Raw genomic sequence first — 21740 nt, 5'->3', positions numbered from 1 at the left:
GCTGTATTGCTCTTTATGTTGTTGAGTGTATTCTTACCCTGTTGTCTACCCATCTCTTCTAACTGTGTTTCAGGGGGGTTCCTTTTCTTCCAGTTGATGTAGTTGGGGACTGTGGCTTTTTTGAAGGCTCTTTTAGGTGTAATCAGGGCAGAGGCTTTGGTGATCGGTCCTCTAGGTGCTTTCAGGCCCAAGACTCAGATGATCACTCCTCCAGGTGCAGGTGAGGCTGAGACTGTGGTCAGATAATTTCGGGAGGCTGCTGCTGTCACCATAGCCTACCATGCTGCTGGGGCTTCTCCCAGCCACAAGCCATGCGCCACACTGCTGAGGCTTCTCTCTAAGACAGTATTTTTTAATTAATAACTAATTAATTAAAAACCATCTTTTCTCATTTTACATTCCAATTCCAGTTCCCACTGCCTCCCCTCCTCGCACTCCCTCCACCTTCCCTCCAATCTCCCACCACCATCCATTCCTCAGAGAGTAAGGCTTTCCATGGGAATTCAGCAAAGTTTAGGGCATTGCTTTGAGGCAGGACCAAGGACCTCCCCCACTTTATCTAGGTTAAGCAAGGTATCCATCCAAAGAGAATGGGTCCCAAAAAGCCAGTACATGCAATAGGGATAAATCCTGGTTCCATTGCCAGGGCTCACTGGTCTACCCCAGACACACAACTGTCACCCACATTCAGAGGTCCTCCTTTGGTCCTATGCTTGTTCCCCCTACTGTTAGGCCAGAATGGGCGAGCTCAGGTAAACTGCTTCAGTGGGTATCTCCATCATGATCTTGACCTCTTTGCTCATTATCACTCTTCCTTCTCTTCGACTAGACTTTGAGAGCTCAGCCCAGTGCTCTGCTGTGGCTCTCTGCATCAGCTTCCATCAGTTGCTGGATGAAGGTTCTATGGTGACATTTAAAATAGTCATCAATCTGATTACAGGGCAAGGCCAGTTCAGGCATCCTCTCCTCTATTGCTTAGGGTCTTAGCTGGGTCATCCTTGTGGATTCCTGGGAATTTCACTACTGACAGGTTTAAGACAGTACTCTTAAGAGATTAAAAATTATTATCAATTATATCATATATTATAATTTAGAAATACACATTCTAAGTTCTTTTAGAATGTATGGATTATTTTAAACCTGAGAACATAACAAGTTATGGATTTCACTGTCAGGTTTCTAAAAGGTGAGGTTTCTTTTTACTCATACTTTATGATGCTTTAGATTTCTGGGCACAAGCAGATAGACCAGGGTGGGTTCAAAAAGCCCCTTGGGCAGTGTGAGGATGCAGTTCAAGGAGGCTTTCTTTCTTTTAGATCTAAGGAACATACATAGTAAAGAGGTGTATGTAGGCTGCTGGGCTGTCAGAATGACAGCTGATGATGGGAGCCATTCTGGGCCTAGCTTCAGGGGCAGAGCTCTATTTCCATACCTCAGTCTACTGAAGCAGAAGTCCTGAGTAGTTCCTCTACATAGACTGGTCAGAACTAAAGTAAAATCCAGGCACAGTTTATACCAATAGGGGCAAAGAACCTAATAACTAGCACTGCAGCACAAGGTCTACTCTGAGGCTAACTTAATAGCTGGGTCTTTGGTCAACAATTACAGCTGTTTAACACAACACCCCCAGACCAGTTCCTCTAGTTTCTGTCATAAGCCCTGGGTCCAGGAGATAAACCAGCCCTAAGGAAGTCAGAAAGAACGAGCTTTGCTGCTGCGGCAGCGTTAGAGCCAAAGGCTGTGGTCTTGAAGGATTAGCTGAGCTGAATGCTCAGGGCTGGGTCTCCCATGCTCCGCTTCAGTGGCTCTCACATGGAGCATCTTTTCCTTCTTCATGCTAATCATGAAGGATTGTGATTTCTTTTTTGTTCACTGAACAATTGCTTGTTACTCAGACACTGAACTGCATAGAACCTGAGGGCCTTTGTGCTATTGGCTTGTGATGTCTTGGACCCATCTCTTACAGATTGGATGCCGCCCATATTTTCTATAATCATTAGTCAACAGGTCACCAGCACTATAACCAGGATGGAGCAAATCACCACTCCCAAATAGAGTGTGTACTCTGTCAGTAGGACAGTGGGATGGAGGTTGTCTGCTAGATACCGAACTATTGTTATTAGCAAAGTTGTGTCTTAGGAACAAAGTGATTACTTGGAAATTAAAACACTTAGTTAGCTCAGATCCATTCATTGCCATTTTTCTTCACCTTGCTTCTCAGGTAGGCTATGATTAAAAATCAGTTTCCTTATATAGATAGGCTAGTTAGTGTACTTTGAAAAAGATATGCAGGGTCGCAGGTGAATTTCCCCAACTGCTCAGGAGACTCAAAGGCAAGTGTAGACTCTTATCCTTGGCTAAAGATTAAGACTCAAACAAGTTGGTTATCTTTTTGCTTGGTGCATTTTTTTTCTTTAATTCATTTTTTAGGTATGTGTGCGTGTTTGTCTATATGTGCATCACATACCTGCAATGGTCCAAATAGGGCATCAGATCCCCAGGAACTGAAGTTACAGGCTGCAGGGAACCAAACCCAAGTCCCCTGCAAGAACAACAAGTGCTTTTCAACTGCTGAGACATCTCCAGCCCTAAACCAACTCTCTCTTACAAGTCTAGAAAACAGGACTCATGCAATGAAAGAAAAAAAATCTTTCCTTCAGAAAGGAGGTCTGAGGGTCTGCTCTTATGTATACCAAAGGGAAAACAGACTAGCTCAGATAAACAGAGGTGACCTCATCTCACAGACCTACTTCTTAAGTAGAACATTCGTGTGCACAAGGTTCAGTCTTCAAGAACATATTATTGTGATGAAACTGTTGTATAGAATTAAATTGTACTGGAAAATAACCAGATGTTACTTTTCATTTAAAACATTTTGATCATGTTTTTTCTTTTCCTCAACTCTTCCAAGATTCTCTCCACATCCCTACCCACCCAACTTCATAACTTCATGCAGGTTCTCTTTCTCCCCTTCCCTTCTCTGCTATTTTGATCTTGAGGACATTTTAATGTCAGGAAACAATCTAAATTCTAAGTAAAGATTAACCTAAAATTATATTTTAAATCTGAGTCTTTGAGAGCAAAGAGAATGGGGTTCCAGTTTGTTTTGATTTTGTGTGTATGTGCTTTCTTTGAAACACTGTAGGCCACAGCATTATTGAAAAAAGTCCTTACAGAAGAATGTGACCATAGGTCAGCTATTCACAGCAATGAATCATCTTGCAGCATGCCATCTATTCTGAATGACAATAATGGAATAAAGGAAGCAAAGCCCGCTCTGCGGCTCAACAGTGTTCTTACAAGGGAACAAGGTAACCATTGTTAAACAGTGTCCACAGCAAAAAGGCATTCCAAGTCAATGCAGCATCCTCTTTCTGGGGTATTACTATAGAGACAACTAACTAAAGCCTAGTTCAGGTTTTAAGTGCATGGTCTGTCTTTGTTCTATAGTACCTTCCAATTAATATGCACGTTCTCAGTCAGGCAGGAGTGGGAACCCTAAGTGTTGTTCTGTTAAGCTTCTAGTGAAATAAAATGCTCACAAGTTAAAAAAAAAATCTTAATCCAATCACTTATGTGCCCTTTAGACAAATAAATAGACAAGAATTGTAAATGAAGAGACAGTGAAAAAGAAAAGAATGGTTATTAATACTCCTCATACAGGGGTTGGAGAGGGGGTTAAGAGCACTGGCTGCTCTGGGAGAACTCGGGTTTGCTTCCCAGCATCCATATGACAGTTCACAACTGTCTGTTAACTCCAGCTCTCTTCCGGCCTCCAGCAGGCACGAGACACAACATACATTTATACATGCAGGTGAAACATTCTTGTACATAAAATAAATCTTAAAACACCTATAGGGCTGGGAGTGTAGCTCAGTGGTACAGAGAGTTTGCCTATCATGTGTGAGGTCCTAGTTCCACCGCTAGCACTGAAGAACAAATCTGTTCCATAAATTTGAAATACATTTTTATTATGTTTTTACTTTTAGAAGTTTCAAGTGTCTGTGGAGATGAGAGCAAGGAAGAAAGCATAGCTGCAACCCCAGCCACAGGTAAAGTTGCCAGAGCCTAACAGTTGCAGGCCCAGAATGCAGTCTTTGCATCATCAGAGCTTCCAGGGTCAGTCATTGGTGGGTCCAGGGACTCCGTGAGGAGAGAGAATATCCTAACTACTGCATGCAGGCTGTGTTAGCATAGCCCCTATCCACTGAGCTCTTCGTCTTGATTTTAAACATTCAGTCTGTAAATATCCTCCATCATGCAGCTTTTCAGCCCCTGTAGCCATTTGAGAAGTGTCCGTTGGCCAGAGTGCCCAGTTACTAGATGACAAGCTGTAGATGTTTCTGATTTTGTTTTTTCTTTCCTGTAGTAATCAGACTGAAAACTGCTTAAAACTAATGTTCTAAAAAAATGTGCTAGGTAGAAATTTGCTCATACCTCAGGTACAAAAGCCTGTCTGGCAATTCAAAAGTCTTAATAATCATGCTTCGTCTATCAAGACCTATTAAGACTTCTGCACATCTATTAGGTGTGTTTATAGGTGGAATCTGAATTGTATCATTACAATTTTTGGGCTTAAAATATCAACAAGCAGCAATTAGTATTCTGAACAGAACCTTATTTGTTATACATCTAAATTCACTAGATCCTTATTTTGTAAAGTGCTGTGTTGCTTGATTATGAATTCAAAGGTCTGACTTGAAATATTTATACAAATAAACACACCGTTGCTAAGGTACTGAGCGTGCATCTGTGCATGAGGTAGTTTTGTTCTCATTTACAAGCAAAAGTGAATGGCTTGCTCCTATGGTAATGTAGTTCATGGCATGATGATTAATTTTTAAACTCAAGTTTCTGTTATAAACTCTTGTTTTGAAAATGGAGTTTATAGCAGAGCAATTATTATGTATGTGTAACATTTTACTCCCAAATACAAAGATTTTCCTTAGTTTAAATATTTTTTCCCAATTGATGTTCATTGTGCTTTTCTTTGTCATTTTGAGAAAATTATAATAGGGTTCCCTCTGGGTTTTGTTTGTTTATTTTTGTTGGTGATGTTACTAGAAGTATATATGATTCATAAGCTGTAGATGTCCATGAAGTCCTTTGGTTATCTTTTTATTTGGTATATATTTATTGATACCTTTGAGTGCAGAAGTATTTAATGACCTCTGGATGTATTTCAGTTAGGACTATAAACCTGTGATCACAAAGGGCCATTTGTAAACTTATTTAAAATAAGTTGTAACTTTAAAAGCCCACCCTCCATCTGTCAATAGTTGACAGAGAATACCATGCCCTAGTGTACTGAAGTCTTTTTTTTTTCTTTTTTTTTTTTTTTTTTTTTTTTGGTTTTTCGAGACAGGGTTTCTCTGTGGTTTTGGAGCCTGTCCTGGAACTAGCTCTTGTAGACCAGGCTGGTCTCGAACTCACAGAGATCCGCCTGCCTCTGCCTCCCAAGTGCTGGGATTAAAGGCGTGCGCCACCACTGCCCAGCGTGTATTGAAGTCTTAACTGTATTATAGCACAGGAGAGCTGCATCTGATGGAGGCAGAGGCAAGCAGATCTTCCAGTTCAAGGCCTGTCTGGCATAAAGAGCAAGTTTCAGGCTAGATGGTGGTGGTGCACACCTTTAATCCCAGTACTCGGGAGGCAGAGGCAGGCAGCTCTGTATATTGAAGTCCAGCCTGGTCTACAGAGTGAGTTCTAGGACAGCCAGGGATACATACAGAAGCCCTGTCTCAAAATAAATAAATAGATAAATAATAGTGTTGAAGTCCTGGAAAACTTTGTAAAGTTATTTTTCCTAGAGCATTGCTGTTTTGTCCTCTCCACCCATGGGCTTGTCCTTCCAAGTGTCCCCTTGCAGCCTCTTAGGATGTTCGTGCTTGAGACAGGGCTTCTCTGTATAACAATACTAGATATTAGACACTCAAGACCTGCTGTCTGTGGTCCACAGTAATAGTCCAAATGTTGGTAACAATAAGGTCTTTTGTGCAGGATATCACACCCCCTAACACTTACAAATCAGTTCCTAGCACTCAGTTAAAAGGATTCTTATAAAACAAGCTCAACGAGTAAGACAAGCAAACAAAATAATCATGGGGGGAGAATGCAGTGCTCAGAAAAAGAAGTCCCTGGGTTGGTCTGCATGGTGGCTGGCTGGCTCCAGGGTGTCAGGCTATCACTGCTCAACCTCCCTGAGTTATGACGTGACTGAGGCCCAAGACCAGCCTGAACATGGTGTAGCTGTGGCTCATGGGGATAGTACTTCCCAGCAGTACTGCTGAGTTAGCTCTTTCGGGACAACTCCACTTGAGAGCACAGCCAATGATTTGACTCCAGAAAGATATTTTTAACTCATCAGGAAAAGAATCCTGAAGAATTTCTGGATACTTTTGGAAATTCCAGTGAGTTCCACAAGTGAAACCCTTACAGGTGAATTGCAGACTGGCTCCTGGGATCTTACTGATCAGGCTGGGGGTGTCTGGTTCTGCGTGCCTAGAAGCCCTTAGTGACTCTATGCTCACAGATGAATGTACTGCAAGGTATTTGATGGCCATGTAGCAGGCCTTCCCTAATGTACTGTCTCATAAGTATTGATAAACAATGCAACATTACCCAAAATGCACTCTGTGCAGAAAATATTTCAATGAATAACATAGTTTGAGGCCAACCGTACGATATCTTTAGCTTTCTGTAGCATACATAATGTGCATACCATGATAAAGACTCAGAAGGAAACTGAAAGTGTGAGCTGCCATTTCACAACTGTGTTGTGTAGTTGAAAATGAAGTCCTGGTTTTTGTTGCTGTTTGTTTTGTTGTTTGTTTTGTTTTTTGAAGCAGGGTTTCTCTGTGTAGCCCTGGATATCCTAGAATTTGCTGTGTAGACCAGGCTGGATGAAGTCCTTTAATGGCCAACAAAACTAACTTTTGTGTGTGTGTGTGTGTGTGTGTGTGTGTGTGTGTGTGTGTGTGTGTGAAACAACCGTAGAACACATACATGGGACCTTTTATTTTTCTTTTTTAATTTTATTTAGCTTTACATATGAGTGCTCTGCGTGTATACCTTCAGGCCAGAAGATGGCATCAGATCCCGTTGTAGATGGTCATGAGCCACCATGTGGGTGCTGGGAATTGAACTCAGGACCTCTGGAAGAGCAGCCAATGCTCTTAACTGCTGAGCCATCTCTCCTGCCGCTGGGACCTTTTCTTAAAATAGAGATCCAGTTGGGATATCAGCTTTCTCAGTAGAGTAATTATCCTCAATTGTTTTTCTGTGTGCCATTTTGTGGGACCTTCCTAGTGGATGAAACTGCTTTCTAATGAGACTTGGGGCTACTCAAATAAAATTATATTGGGGTGTTAGAATTGAAAACTACTTATAAAACTGTCCCTCAGGCTAACCAGAAGGTAATAGTAGTAACTGGTGTCTGGAAAAGCTCTCCTATTCACTTTGCATCCATTTTAGAAGGAAATAGGAAAGCAAGAGGGAAAGTGAAGTCTAGGGCAGGTTCCAGGTTGGGTGGAGAACTCTGAGATTACACTGTTCTCAGAATAAGAGTCCTGAGACATTAACATGAGAAGGGCACACCTGCCCCCTCTCTTTTTCTGTATATTTGAGGAGCTGCTCTGTGCAAAGTCGATCATTTACTGAACATAGCTAAAGTACAGATCAGTAACAGAGGCTTTCTAGCTTTCATATCGTAAATGGGCTGAGAACCTGAACCACAGCAGGCCCTGTAGAAGGAATTCTTGTTATAGATCCTGTCATTCCTTCATACAAGACTGTGATTCTCCCTGTACACTAAGGGAATTAATGTATTGTGGGATATTTGTCCACTGTGTGACGGTGTATTGCTATGATTGGTGTAATAAGAAGCTGAACAGCCAAAAGCTAGGCAGAGGTCTAGGTAGGACTTCCAGGCAGAGAGAGGAAGTAGGAGGAAGAATCTAGGCACTCAGGGGAGTTGCCAGCTGGAGATGCAAGGAGACACGGAGGAAGCAGGATGGGCAGTACATAAATTAATAGAAATGGGTTAATTTAAGTTATAAGAGGTAGTTAAAAACAAGCCTAAGGTAAGGCCAAACTTTTATAATTAATAAGTCCCTGTGTTGTTATTTGTGAGTTGGTGGCCCAAATAAAGTCGACTATAATATGCCAACATTCTAATGTCTTTATTTCCCCTTCTTACTTATGCCATCCCAAACTTTAAGTCTTCTTAGCAGAGAAGTTCATTCTTAATTTATTATTCCTCTAAAGACATCTGCTCTGTTAGTCATCATAGAAAAAGTAAGTTTTCTTCACCAAGATTTAAATAGAATGCCCCTCATAATAGCACTCATTCTCCAGTCAACAAGATCAAGTATTTCTACAGACTAGTCTGTTGTTAACACACGCTGCCCCTTTTGATTTGTCTAGTATCCTTAATAAAGAATCCAGATAAAACAGATGAATGTCACATCTATGAACATATGTCTTTCTTTATATGATAAGTAATATACCATTTACATGTTTAATGTATTAGCCTGTTACTTAGACTGAATCTCGGGATGTTAAGGTCAGAAAAGAATGCCTCTGCCCTCAGTAAGCCTCAGTCATTTTGTTGTTGTTGTTGTTGTTTTGGTTTGGTTTTTTTGTTTTTTTCTTGTTTGTTTGTTTTTTCTAGACAAGGTTTCTCTGTAGCTTTGGAGCCTGTCCTGGAACTAGCTCTTGTAGACCCGGCTAGCCTCGAAGCCTCAGTCATTTCTAATATTCACAATAGTCCTACAGGATTCAATTTGAGTAGCTCATCCTGACGTCAAACAGAAGCATAAGGGCTAGCTCAGTGGATGTGGAATCCAAGTCAAACTTGAGGGTTCGATGTTTTCATTCCTCCATCTTGTCTCTTTTGTTATAACAGCAGAAAGGTGGCTGCATTCAGGCATCTGGGTCAGTTAGAACTCAGTGTACATCATAGCAAAAGATGGGTTTACCAAAGAAGTTCTGGGGAGCAGTGTTGAGCAGTCATATCTTTTCTTTCTCTTTGACTACACCTAGAGAAGTGAGCAGCTTGCAAAAATTTTCCAAGGCCAGACTTTCCTTTTTTAAAGTGTGACAGGCCTGAGCACAGCTCGACCATCTTCATCCAGATGAAGGATGCAGGATATTCTGGTCAGTTTCCCTGGAAACACTCAAGCTAGGAAGAAAGTGAAGCTTAGTAAGATTATGAGAGAACATGTCCCTCTGAAGTACTCACATCCTCAGTGATGGCATTTTAATTTGTATTCACACTAATGTCCCTTTCAGTATCAAGCTTTAGTTTAAGCAAATGATACAACTTACATTAAATCATGAAAACCAGCCCCTTACATAGTATGTACACACAGTGGGCCCTTAATTTGTCAAACAAATGAATAAAAATGGGGAATTAAGGAGTTTCCTTAAATGCTTGTTGATTCAGGGCAGAACACTATCTCTTCAATCGCTCACTCCACTGCCACTCTTCCCACCCCACGTGCCCATCCTGGCAAAACTCATCTCCTTAAGCTGCATGTGAAAAGGGCTGTCAGCTTTCATCTCAAGAGGATTAAGCCTCTAAGAATGTCCATTCAGCCCCTCATTCTTTTAACACCAATTCTGTTGGTCAAGCTGTGTTAAAAGTGTCACTTCCCTGTGCCATTCCTCCTCAATATTCTCTGGCCAGCTGAAATACTCCTGGCGTCACACGGAAGCATCCGCGGAGAAGCTTTACAGGTCAGATCGACTTGCAGGGTGCTGCTTGGAGTTCTGGACACTGCCCTCCAAACATTACAGCTTCTGTTTTGTACCAGGCTGAAAGGGAGCTGGATACATACAATGGCCAGGTTGTCACTGGTGACTGGATTTACCCCAGAAGAAAAGAATGCAGTGACAAGTTTGGGCCACCCAAGTGTAATGGCATATAACCTCCAGGACTGCAAGTTCACCAAGAATGCTTTTTTTCTTCCCTTGTCCCAGAAGTGCTTTACTCAGAAGAATTAGTAGAGACAAGTTATCTGCTGTGCCTGGGTCACAGAACTTCAATGAATGTGAAAGCAGGGCATGGTTTGCTGTAGTGTTGTCCATGATAGTCAGCACCTCTGTCTCTAGGCAGAAGGCAGCCTGACAGCGCCTCTGCCATTGATCCTATTACCTGCTGCTTGCAGCTGGGGGACAGACGTGTTCAACATAGATGTGAAAGAAAAAAAAAGACCTTTCTGAGAAGTGCTGTTGATTAGTGTGTCAGCGTTTGAAGACATGAACTCGTAATTGAGAAGAGAGTCCCTCAGTGAATATGCAGTAAATTCCATGTGGGCTTCCTGTGCTGTGCTGCAGCAGAACTCAATGTAGATCCCAGGTGTAAGCATTTTATGACACATCCAAGTCAGTCTCCAGGTTGAGAATTAAGCAGTGGGAATCTCAAAGCTGGGAGAGCCTCTACAGTAGATTGTCAAAAGACCTATATTTTACAGAGGCAATTCAAATCAAGACAAGAGGTCAGAATTTAGACATTTTTATAAAATCAGGACTCAGAGACAGCGTCATTTTCCTTGAGCTGCTGTGACAGGTGCCATAACCTTACCAGGCGCAGTGACCTTCACCTGTAGTCCCAGGTCCTCAGCAGGCCGCAGCAGGGGGAGCATTGGTGCTAACGGAAGCTTCCCTCAGCAACAAAACAATGCCACAAACCTGAGATAGTAGGACAATTCAAGATGCAAAAATACCAAGGTACCACCAGGGTGGGGCACCAAGGAAGAATTCTTCCCAGCCCCTGTGGTTCTGGTTTGTGGTGGTTTCCCTTCAGTGTTTGCCTCTGCTTTCTTATTTCCTTTTCTGTGTTGTGTGTCTGCTCCTGTGAGCAAGTAGATGCCAGGCATTGGCTTAGGGCCCAGTGAAAATGCAGGGAGATGTCATCTTGCTCTCCTCAGCTAATGTGTCTGCAAAGATCACATTCTGGGGTTTGAGTGGATTTGAATTTGGGCTGGGGAAGTCAGTGCCATATTCAATCCACTGTGGGGTTAAGAAGGCCGTTCTTCATATTTTACATTTCTAGCATTTGGGTCACCTCATACCCATTATTCCTGGCCATTCTGTAAGTAGCAAAGATAATGCCAATATTTCTGATTCCTTCCAACGTATAAATTATTTAGTATCAATTGCTAAAAGTGATTTTTCCAGAGCTGTTTAGGGCCTGGAGTGCAGCTTAGTGGTAGAGCACCTGCTTAACTTGCATGAGCCCGTGAGTTCACTCACCGGCACTAGGAAAAATGAAAAGCCCTGGAATATGCTGTTAAAACCCAGCTTTTCACAGAAATCCCTCAATCTTTTAAAAGTTAAAGGTTCCCTGAGTTTGAGAGCTGAAAATTTGCTTCCTGTTACTATACAGTGATAAGCAGCAAGCAATATGGTGGTTAAGTTTGTAGGAAGCACAGTTGTTGTTCAGTATACAAGGGGAATGGGCACACATGCTCAACTTCCGTACATCAAACTGTTTGGTGTCTTCATACATCCTTCCATGTACTTTAAATCGTCTCTAGATACTTTTAGCACTTAATATGATGTAACTGCTGCATAATAGTGCGTCATTTAGGAAGTGATATCAAGAAAAAAGTCTGTACATATCCAAGACTCATATATTTTTTTCCAAAATCTTTTTAATCAATGTTTTGTTTTTGGGCCTGTGGATGTGGAACTGAAGAACACAGAGAAGCGGATATTGTACCCTCAGAGCTGTTTCAGTTCAGCTTGGGAGCAGCTATGAAAGGTCAGTGACAAAGCTGGCATTTATTTTCAGGTTTAATTGTTGAGTTGCTTCACAGACATTAAAACTAGAATGTAAATCTATTTTCTGACACTGCCCCAGGCCCCCTGTGAATTAGGAGTGTTCCTTGTGTATCAGCAGCACTCGTGGAGAAAGCAGATAGAGAGACCTCACAGTGGATTTGCTGATCTAGGTCTCCAGGGGGACGAGTTTAGCACCGGAAGTCCAGATGTGAGGATTCCCCTGGGCCAGTGCTGCCACATTCATAGACTTTTGGCCTCTTTCTCTGAAGTCTTAAATATACAAGAATTTTTTATATTTTCATAATTGTAAAAGCACTTGTATTCAAATTTTTTTTTATTTGAGCAGATTACTAGATAGCTGATTTATGGACTTAAAATGATAATATATATCTTTTGAATTAATTTTAGAAATATATTTTTTGCTTTTAATTTTATTTTGCAAAAGCAACTGAGTTTGATTTCATCGGCAATGCTTCTAATATAAATGGAAAAACATTTTTAATGTATAGAAATCCATGAAAAGTAATAAATAGAACCTTAGCATTCTTTATACAGAAAGCGTTTTTCAATTTTAATTTTAGAATTTCTATCCACTTCATATAGGAAGAGTACTTATATACCCTGAGTTAAATGCCCCAGTTCTTTGTGAGTTCAAGGTCTGGTTCCCTTGCAGCAGTGATAGTATTGTTTGTATTTCCCTTTGTTATTCCTTTCCAGGCCAGCTCTTTTTTTTTTTTTCCATTAAGGATTTCTGCACAAGCACTGGGCAGATCCTTGCCTCCATACACCCCTTAGAGACTGGTGAGACACATGGTATCTTGTAATGGGCTGTTAAAAGCACTTGTTCATCAGATATTTTCTTTTTATTTGTAGATTTAGGAGTATTTTAGCAGGTGTACATTTGCATATAAAAGAGAATAAAAGATAAGAAGTTGGGGTTTTTTCTTTCCCCTCTCCTCAGCATCATCTCTCTCCTAGCCCCTTTATTCTGCATGTTTTCACCTTTTTTCTCTATAGCTGCTTCTATTTTCTAGACCAAAAATATATACCAAAAAGAAAAAGATCGCCTCAGCGCTTTGCAGGGAGATGAATGATTGGGTTCCAGCTGATGCAACAAAGTAGAGGAAAAATGTATTTATCTTGTTGTGTCATCAGGCTGGAATTAGAAAACAGGATAGATTTTCATATCTTGGGGACTGGATACTACAGGGGATGTAGACCTCTTGCCTTGCTATATGTTTTAAACTGCAACATTTTCTACTTTTAAGCTTAAGTTTGACATAGAATTGAATACATAATGGTGCTTGACTGCAGGATTCAGAACCAAAAACTTGAAGATGTATATACATTTGTTTCTATGTATGAAAAGAATTGACTTCTTTTAAAAGGTTGGTTTCATCTAATAATTTTTATTACTCCATATTTTCTGAGTGGTTGATGTTACAAATGAGAGAAGTGTTTCCCTGGAGTTCCCAGGCACAAGCTACAGTGTGCATCAAGCCCTTAACAGCCACCTAGTCCTCAGATTTTCGGATTTATGCCGTACTTACAGCCGATTCTTTATCCCTTAGTCCTTTGTTTATAGTAGGCCAGCTTTTATTTCTGCATGTTACTTTGTCTCCTTTATTCACTTCTCCTTTGGCTTTTTAACTGCATTGCAAGGCAGCAGCCCACTGCAACTTCAACTGCACGATTCCTTGCTCTCTTTTTTCCTTACAGAGGAGCCTGGGCCCATGTTGCCAAAAACTCATATGCATTGTTTGGCCTTTTTGCACTGTGAGTTGGCTTTGGGGATGTGCATTTTTTGAGAACCTCTTGCAAAAAGTACACTTGCCTGCAAAGACGAAGCTGATCCACAACCACTTAACATATCACATAACAACCCCTCCGGATCATGTTGAGGTCCGTGCCTTTTCAGAAGGGCTTTCCCTAGCATCTCACTTGTACCTTTGGCTGCAGCTTTGATGATCCCTCTGTGCACCTGGCCTTGCTTTCTGCAGGCAGGCTCCCTCAGCCCTTGCGATCAGATTTTTTACTGAACCCATCCTATTGCCTCTGCCCCTCCTGAGATCTTTGCATTCTCCCTCCTCTCTCTCAGAGCCCCACTCTCTAGCATAAGAGCCTGAAAACCAGGGCCTGGAGTGCTCTGGAGTTACCTGCCTACCCAGGATACATCTGCAGGGCTTGGGATGGAGAGCAGCTGTTCATGTGCTGGTGAATCTATCCACAGTCCACCAAAAAAGCTGAGTGCTTTAATTTACCTAAAATTCAACCCGAATCTTAAAATTTAGGTTCAACACAATTTTTATTTGTTGCACACACCTGTTATGCCATCACTTGGGCTCCATAGGGAGACCATGCATCAGTGTTAGCCACATAAGAGGAATTTAAGTAACAGTTATGAACAGTGGAAATATTTCTGTGCTTTTCTTCATTTTCTTCATCTATAGAGACAAAAGCCTACCAGTTACTGAAGAAGTCTACCCTTCAGGATAATTTGAATCAAACTGAAGAGAGATTTGAAAGTCAATTTTCAAGTAAGTAAGGACAAATTCAACATTTGAATCCTGTTTTGGGCTCAGGACAAAAACTATACTATGCTGAGAGAAGTGTGGTTTTAGAGTTTGCTTTGTGAGGAGTGTTACTGAGTCTGAGTGAGCAAGAACTTCGTCATCCCTAGCAAACAAACATTTGGAAAGTCCCTGCCTTCTGGATACATGGGGCTGGCCCAGCATGGTAATAGCTCTTACAGACTCTATGTTCTACTTGTGTTTCACAGTGGTGTCTTTTCACCAGCTATCACAGAAGATGCCCCTGTCTTCTCTTCCCCACATCTCCTCATTTCTGAATCATCAAATGAGCAGCTTTGTGCTGCGTGTTCACTTTGTGGGAAGGGAAATTCTCCTAAGGAAAGGTCTGTAAACCCCAGTAAGTTAAAATGTAGGCTTAAAATATAGTTTCTTTAGCATAGGATTTTGTTTCTATTTTGATTTTCTTATATTTTCCTATTTTACATTTATTATTTTAGTGATTTTCATCTTATATCTTATTTTTAGGTATTACTCAATTTAGCATCCTTTATAAAATATACATAATACAGGAGAAAGTGTATGAGTAGCTTATTTTTATTTTATTTTATGTATATTTTACTTTATGTGCATGAGTGTTTTGCCTGCATGTATGAATGTGTATCATATACATTCCTGATGCCCATGCATATCAGAAGAGCGTGTTGGATTCTTTAGGACCGTGGTTACAGTTGACTGTGGGCCACCATGAGAGTTCTGGGAATTAAACCCCAGGTCAACCAGTGCTCATAACCACTGAGCCATCTTCCCAGCTCGGAGTGGCTTTAGGTTTCTGTGGTCAGAGTTGTACAGTGATTTATTAATGTCATACAATTCTTGGATTATATTCAGATTTCAGGTTCTGTTGAGCATTTCTTCTTCAGACAGACACCTTTTCAAGACACTTGCTTTTGATGCATCAGAACTGTCTATGTTTGGAGAATACATGGCTAGATAATATTAGTGGTTATATATTTATTTTGGTTGCTTTAAGGACTCATTGAACCACTTTAGGTTAAAGACCCCTCCTGGGCAGAGCTTTTGGTGGCTATGATTTAACTCTGAAAATACAAAAATCAAAGTCTCTTGGAGTATAAAGCAGGACCTCTTTCCTAAAGGAGATCCTTATTGCATTGGAAAGATTTTAATTCCTGTCATCTTTCTGTTCACATTTGAGTCATACAATCTGAATCAAGACTGGTCTTGAAGGTGTTTGTCCAGCCCCCCTCATTTTATTTTTTTTATTTTTTACTTTTTATTTTTATTTTTTTATTTTTTTTGGTTTTTCAAGACAGGGTTTCTCTGTGGCTTTGGAGCCTGTCCTGGAACTAGCTCTTGTAGACCAGGCTGGCCTCGAACTCACAGAGATCTGCCTGCCTCTGCCTCCCGAGTGCTGGGATTAAAGGCCTGCGCCACCACCGCCTGGCCAGCCCCCTCATTTTATAAATAAGGTCCCAAGAGAGCCGTGCCTTGCTCCAAGCATAACTGCTTAGCAATCCACATGACTGGGAATGGGGTGCTGCAATGATTTGGCAAATGTATTTTGATACCTAATTGGGAGGTACAAAAGATGGCTATTTGACATAAATTGTCATCTTTTGGCTGTCTATAAAAATTATACTACTATTAAATATATTAATAACTTATTTCAAATAATACTATTTGAACAGTTCATAGACAGTGTATTTTGATCATAGCCTGTTAAACTTTTCATGCATGAAATGACACATCACAGGTTGTACAGCTAAGTACATGCAGGTCAGTTTCCTCACAGTGACACTGTATTCCTTGAAAGACCCCGTGGTCTGATGGTAGTATTGGGCATGAGCCCTCGGAATGATGGAGCTTTGCATCCACTCTCCACTGGCTGTGCACTGTCTTCTCACTTCTGCTGCCTGCAGGTCCTATGGGCTGCAGAGAAGCAGTCGACCATCTGTGAGGCAAACGGAACCTTCCCAGCAGTTAAAGGTGGTGTGGACAGGACTCTCATCCCCACCCCTCATTCCTGAAGGAGCAGTGGTGTTTCAGTTACTTTCCGAGTTAGATGGTTTAGGTCTCTGTCTCCAGATCTGTTACGGAGGAAAACACACTTAAGTTTTGGACACCACTTTTCATAGTCCTATATGAAAGTAGAGGCCCTGTTGAGTTGAACATGGACCGGGTGCTGGCAGAGCTACTCTGCTACAGAGATGGCATGCAGGCAAGCCCTTCACAGTCTGGGATCTGGGGTGACTGCCCATTGAAACCAGATTGGTGCAGAAATATCCAAGGCTGAAGACAGTGAGGACTCCAGTCTCCATCCCCAGGGAAGAAAGTGTGTTGTATATCCATGTCCTCAGCACAAGCTGAAAGAGTGGCCTTGGTGGCTTTTAGCAGAAATTTATTCTTTGTGGGATGGGAAACAGGTTTTAGCAAAGGGGCTTCGGAGTAGGCAGTGTGGGTGCTTGTCATGCGGGAGTTTCACTTGTGTCTGAGACCTGGTTCCCAGTACTTGTCTTGGTGAGCCATCCCTGCCTAAGTCCTAACTAAGGGAGTTATTCAACCCATGTTCCTATGTGTACATGTTGGCCATTTCAAGCAGAACTTGCTGAGGACTTAGCTCTAGGTCACATGGTTGCCAAGCACATTTGAGGAGGCCCTTGGTTCGCCCCCGTACCACAAAATAGAATGAAAAATTGAAGTAAAAGCAGAACTCTTTGGGTAGTTTTGGGGTTTTTTGTTTTGTTTTGTTTTGTTTTTTTATTTTACCTTTTTTTTTCTATTACAAAGAAAATTCTCATTTTTTTTTTGCAGTGATCTGTGAGTATTTTTCCTCCATAAAACCTTCTGTGATTTAAACAGAATTTTCCTCTTGATTTTCCAAAATTATCTGGGGCTGTATCTGCGCTTGTTTCGTGGCTGTTTGGTGGCTAGCTCTCACTCTCCTTGTCTGTGCTTGTCACAGGTTTGGATATTGGCAGCAGCACATTCAAGACAAAGACAGCCCACAAAATCGCTTCGGAAGCTAGTTTTTCATCTAGTGAAGAAAGTCCTTTGTCAAGGTAAAGTCGTGAAAGCCTTTCTGAATAGCAGTAACAAGATGAGAAATGTCACTACGCAGTGAATTCAGCCCTGGCTGTTTGTTATTTTGTTGTATGACTTGATGGAGGGTTATGGTTTGGATTTTTTGTTTATCTGAAATAACAGTTGAAACTTTAGTCTACCTCTGAAAATATTTGCACCAGAGCCAAGTATTGTTTTGCAGCTGTTGTTTCCTTGGTTTAAGACTCAATTGACACCTCAGTGAACCACAAATTAGCGTCTACAGCTGCTCGCAGTAGGACTGCTTAGAGACCGCACAAAGGAGGTTGTCAGGAAAAGGGCAGGGAGAAAACATCAGGCCTTAAAAGAAATAAAGTGGCATGTTCTTCTTTCTGAGGCAACTGATAGACGAACAGGCAATTGCTGTATGTTAGTTTTTGTGTGTGGTTTCTTTTTCTCTTAACAAGTCTTTGGGCCACATTACTCATTCCTTTTCTAATGCGTTCCGGCCTGTTCCCTTTAAAGAGCAGAATTGATGTTTTTACGTTCGCTAGAATGTAACACTCCTTATAAGTTCTGATAAGTGAGTTGTGTGCTGAATTTGCCATCCGCCTCCAATATGACTTCCAGTCTCTTAGGAAGCCTTTCTAATGTGAATCTGAGCACTTGCCTAATGCAGTGCCTACTCTTTTACCTTTGGCTAAATACTATTTCAAGCAGCCTAGCAAGTTTCCTTTGTAATAGCATGCTCATTAAAAAAGTGTCCTTTAGATGATTGTGTTACCTTTGAATTTACTACTTGACCCTGCTAAAATGTTAAAACGTGACCTTTACATTCCTACTGCTGTGTGTAATGTCCACATAACAAAATGATTTGATCCAGAAATGTCATATTAAAGGGAAATGAAAATGGAAAAAAACTGTTCATTTGTGTTTTACAAAAACATTTCAGTATTTTAGGACCTGGACTCTTTGGATGGATTAACTTTCTAAAATTCTTGCTTTTAGAAACTTGATGAGTATCCAAGATGCTTCCTCATTTATCAGAACTTACCTTTAATCCTGGTTTTTGTTCACATTGTTGAGGGAAACAGGAGTTAACTGGGTTTGGCAGAGTGTTGAATACGATACCGTTAGGGTTACACTGTAAATTCAAGTTCTCAGTCTTTTAAGAGAATTTTAAAAGGTCAATAAATTCTGTAGGTAGTTCCCAGGCTTAATGTTACTATTTGGCTTAAAAATTTATCCTTTCAGTTTTTAAGAGTGTTAAGAATATTTGTTTCCATTATATTTTAAAGACATAAAACAAGTTTTGTGGGAAGTTCTTAATCACACTTAGAAAGGAATAGGATTATGTAGGACATTTCCTCAACCTGTTCCTTCACATTTGGGCACATTTCAAAGATTAAAATTAAACTTTGCTTCCCTACAAATTAAAGCAAGAAGCCTCTTGTTATGATATTTCTGCATGAAGCTAATTTCCTAATAAGTTATAGGTAATCTCATCACCCCCTCCCCCTTTAAGAAAAATAAACCCACTAAAAGGTCTTCCAGGAACCCTTGGTTCTAGACACTTGATAGTAATCGAGCATGTAAGGCTTCGACGGTGAGTGTGTACAGCTTGGTGTGCCGTTGGGCGCAGTTTGGTTCTTGTGCTGGGGCTGTTATTGTTAATACCCCACCCTGGGCTTTGGAGAGCTCAGGTTCTGCTGTTTGTGCCTGGCTTCGCTGAAATTTCTTAGAGGCTTTACATTTAAGGATCCCACTTACTGCAGTCACTCCTTGTGCTTTATTGCTTTTACAAGTGGTCTCGAAACCCAGTACTTGAGAATAAACATAACTGTGCTGCGCGCTGTAGCACTTTTAAAAATTCTTCTTTGCTCTGTTTTGTCAGTGAGCTGATGAGCAACCTCAAAAAAAAAAAAAAAAAAAAAAAAAAAAAGGACCCTGTTGGACCTTAAAAAAAATGGCTTCCTCTGATGTCCTAGAGACAATAATTATGATGTGCTAGTTAAGCCCAAACTACAGCTGAGGGATTTTACTTTAAAGCAGGGGCTTGGGCGCAAAAATGCATTTATAGCTCTTTGTCTGCACCTCATTATGTGTGGGCCTGATTCATTAAGTAATTGGTTTGCAGTTGTTTACATGAGTATTAAGGCCTTCTTTTCAGCCGCCTTTGAGAGATACATTGTGCAAATGTTGCCTGTGATGAATGCAGAATGAGGGCCAGAGGGTCCCTCCTATTGGCTAAACAGTGCACTCTGTTGAAAAGCCAGAGAAAGGGATTGGGTGCTGCTTTGCATAGCAATGACTTTCTTAATAAGCGTTACAGATTAATACACACAAGCTATAAAAGATGCAAAGAGATACTCTTAGCACATTTATACATGCTCATTTCATTGTGATGGTGGCGGGGTCCTCGTGCTTTCAGATTCCGTTCTTCAGAGCAGAGGCTTCAGTGCATGAGCCGTAATAGAATCCGATGTTTATTGTATTATAAATCACGGGCAAATAGGCCGATCGGCAACAGTTTATTATTAAAGATTCTTTGAGTGTAAATCTTTTTCTACCATTGTATTTGCTTCAGTAAAATCATTTTGTGGTTGAGTGGGGATGAAAGGCATGGTGTCCGAAGGAGTGAGTCCTAATAGGAAGCTGTTCTCCGAGTAAAGACCACTTGTTCCCTTTTGTTCCGGGGTGCATGCCGGAGCTTCCTCTCAGCAAACATCGTCTCTCTTTACCTTCCCCAGGAGGCGGCTTCACTCTCCAGGATCCATTTATTCAATGGAGACTGTATCAGCACAGCTCCCTTGTAACTTCGGCTTACCGGTTCCCTTGTAACTCCAGCCTTCGGGTTGAATCAAGATAAGAGTTTTGCCAAAAGAAAAAGAGTGTGTACTTGCAACAGAATTGCCTGAGGGAAAGGTACAAAAAGTCACCCGGCCACCCACACCCCTTAACTGGGCCACCGTGGGTGGCATTCCTTGCCAGCCCTGCAGTGATGGGAGCGGCCAGCGGGGGGCGCCAGCCTGCAGCTGACGCTCAGATGATGGTCGCAGCTTTCCTTTCTCATCTGATCACTTGTGTTATTTTCGCTGGAACGGTTTAAAGACTCTTAGACACTAGTTATCCACTGAATTAAAAGCAAAAATTCCCTGGCAGTTCTTTATATACCCTTATAAAAGTGCGCACCTCATCGCGAGCTTAGGAATCTGCTTTGACCTTCAATTTTACTAAGTTAGAAGCTTCTTAAACAGTCCACATTTGCTGTCGTAAACCCATACACTTTGTTTTTATTGCACACAGCACTTTTGCTTAAGAATAATCACTTTGATTATTTGAAGGAAAAAAGTAAACAAGTTGACCCCAGGGCTGCTAAAATTACAGCATATGCTGTAGGAGCTCCAACTAGCCATCAGGGGGCGCTCAGGCTTTGTCAAATTTAAACAGCCTCAGCCGGTGGCCTTTTAAAACTTAAAATTGGTATTCGCGGAGATTTGTTGATCTGGCCATTTGTACTTATTTTCCTTTCTTTCTGGATTGCTTTTTGCCCTACATTTTTCCAGAAGTATGTTTATTTCGAAGAAAAATCCAATTAAACATGCTATTTGAAAAATTTTAATACTGATTTCAAGCCCACAGAAATTTTTGTGGTTCACAGACAGATACTACATCTTACTTCTTCTCATAGGTTAGTTTTTTAATGTCTTCTTATTGTATGTGTGGGGGGCATACTGTGGAGGGCAGAGGTTAATGTCTTCTTATTGTATGTGTGGGGGGCATACTGTGGAGGGCAGAGGTTAATGTTGGATGTTTTTGTTGCTCGCTCTCTACACCTTACTTTTCAAGATAGGTTCTCTCAGGAACCTGAAACGCATCCATTTGTCTAGATTCAGCCACTGAGTTCTAAAGATGCGCCTACTTCCGCCCCACCGCCAGCACATGGAGTTAGACACTGGGGATCCAAAGGAAGGTCTTCAAGCTTTCACAGCAGGCTCTCTCCTAGAACAGGGAGGGTACAGCCCACCGAGAGCCAGCCTTAATTGTCCTCGCTGTCACAAGTTGTGTTCTTGGCAGGATCCTCAAAGTTAATTGCCAAATTTAAGTGGACCCCAAATCCAGTAACTTGGGTGGGTTTGTTAATGTCGAATTTTTCCCTTGTGGAAGACAGGTGGGAGGGGCGGGGAGAGGAAGAGATAGAGCGAGAGAGGATTGGCCATCACTATGTTGCTAACATTACCATATCCCCCAGTCTTCTAGTCTCTGCTTGTCCTCCTTTCAGGATCAGAAGTGAGTATCAAGCAGGCCCCATCCCAATGTACTGCATGTACCCCTCCCACTGGAGTAGCCATGTTCTAGGTGCTC

At 41.3% G+C, this 21740-nt stretch overlaps 1 protein-coding gene across 3 annotated transcripts in view; it reads left to right on the top strand.

The window, feature by feature from the left end:
• Positions 1-21740, top strand: part of Kiz (kizuna centrosomal protein) — a 110148-nt gene that overhangs the window by 77698 nt on the left and 10710 nt on the right. For 2 of the 3 annotated variants that reach the window (XM_057781489.1, XM_057781487.1), the window contains 5 exons: positions 3146-3311; positions 3990-4052; positions 11702-11767; positions 14238-14324; positions 17299-17395. In XM_057781489.1, the coding sequence (XP_057637472.1) occupies positions 3146-3311; positions 3990-4052; positions 11702-11767; positions 14238-14324; positions 17299-17395 (479 nt within the window). The remainder of the gene's footprint in view (positions 1-3145; positions 3312-3989; positions 4053-11701; positions 11768-14237; positions 14325-17298; positions 17396-21740) is intronic. The other variant, XM_057781488.1, reaches the window with a different exon arrangement.

Source organism: Chionomys nivalis, chromosome 9 (assembly GCF_950005125.1).
Source record: "Chionomys nivalis chromosome 9, mChiNiv1.1, whole genome shotgun sequence".
Lineage (NCBI taxonomy): Eukaryota > Metazoa > Chordata > Mammalia > Rodentia > Cricetidae > Chionomys > Chionomys nivalis.
Note: the sequence above shows the minus strand (reverse complement) of the source record. Positions and strands in the feature narration are given on the sequence as shown.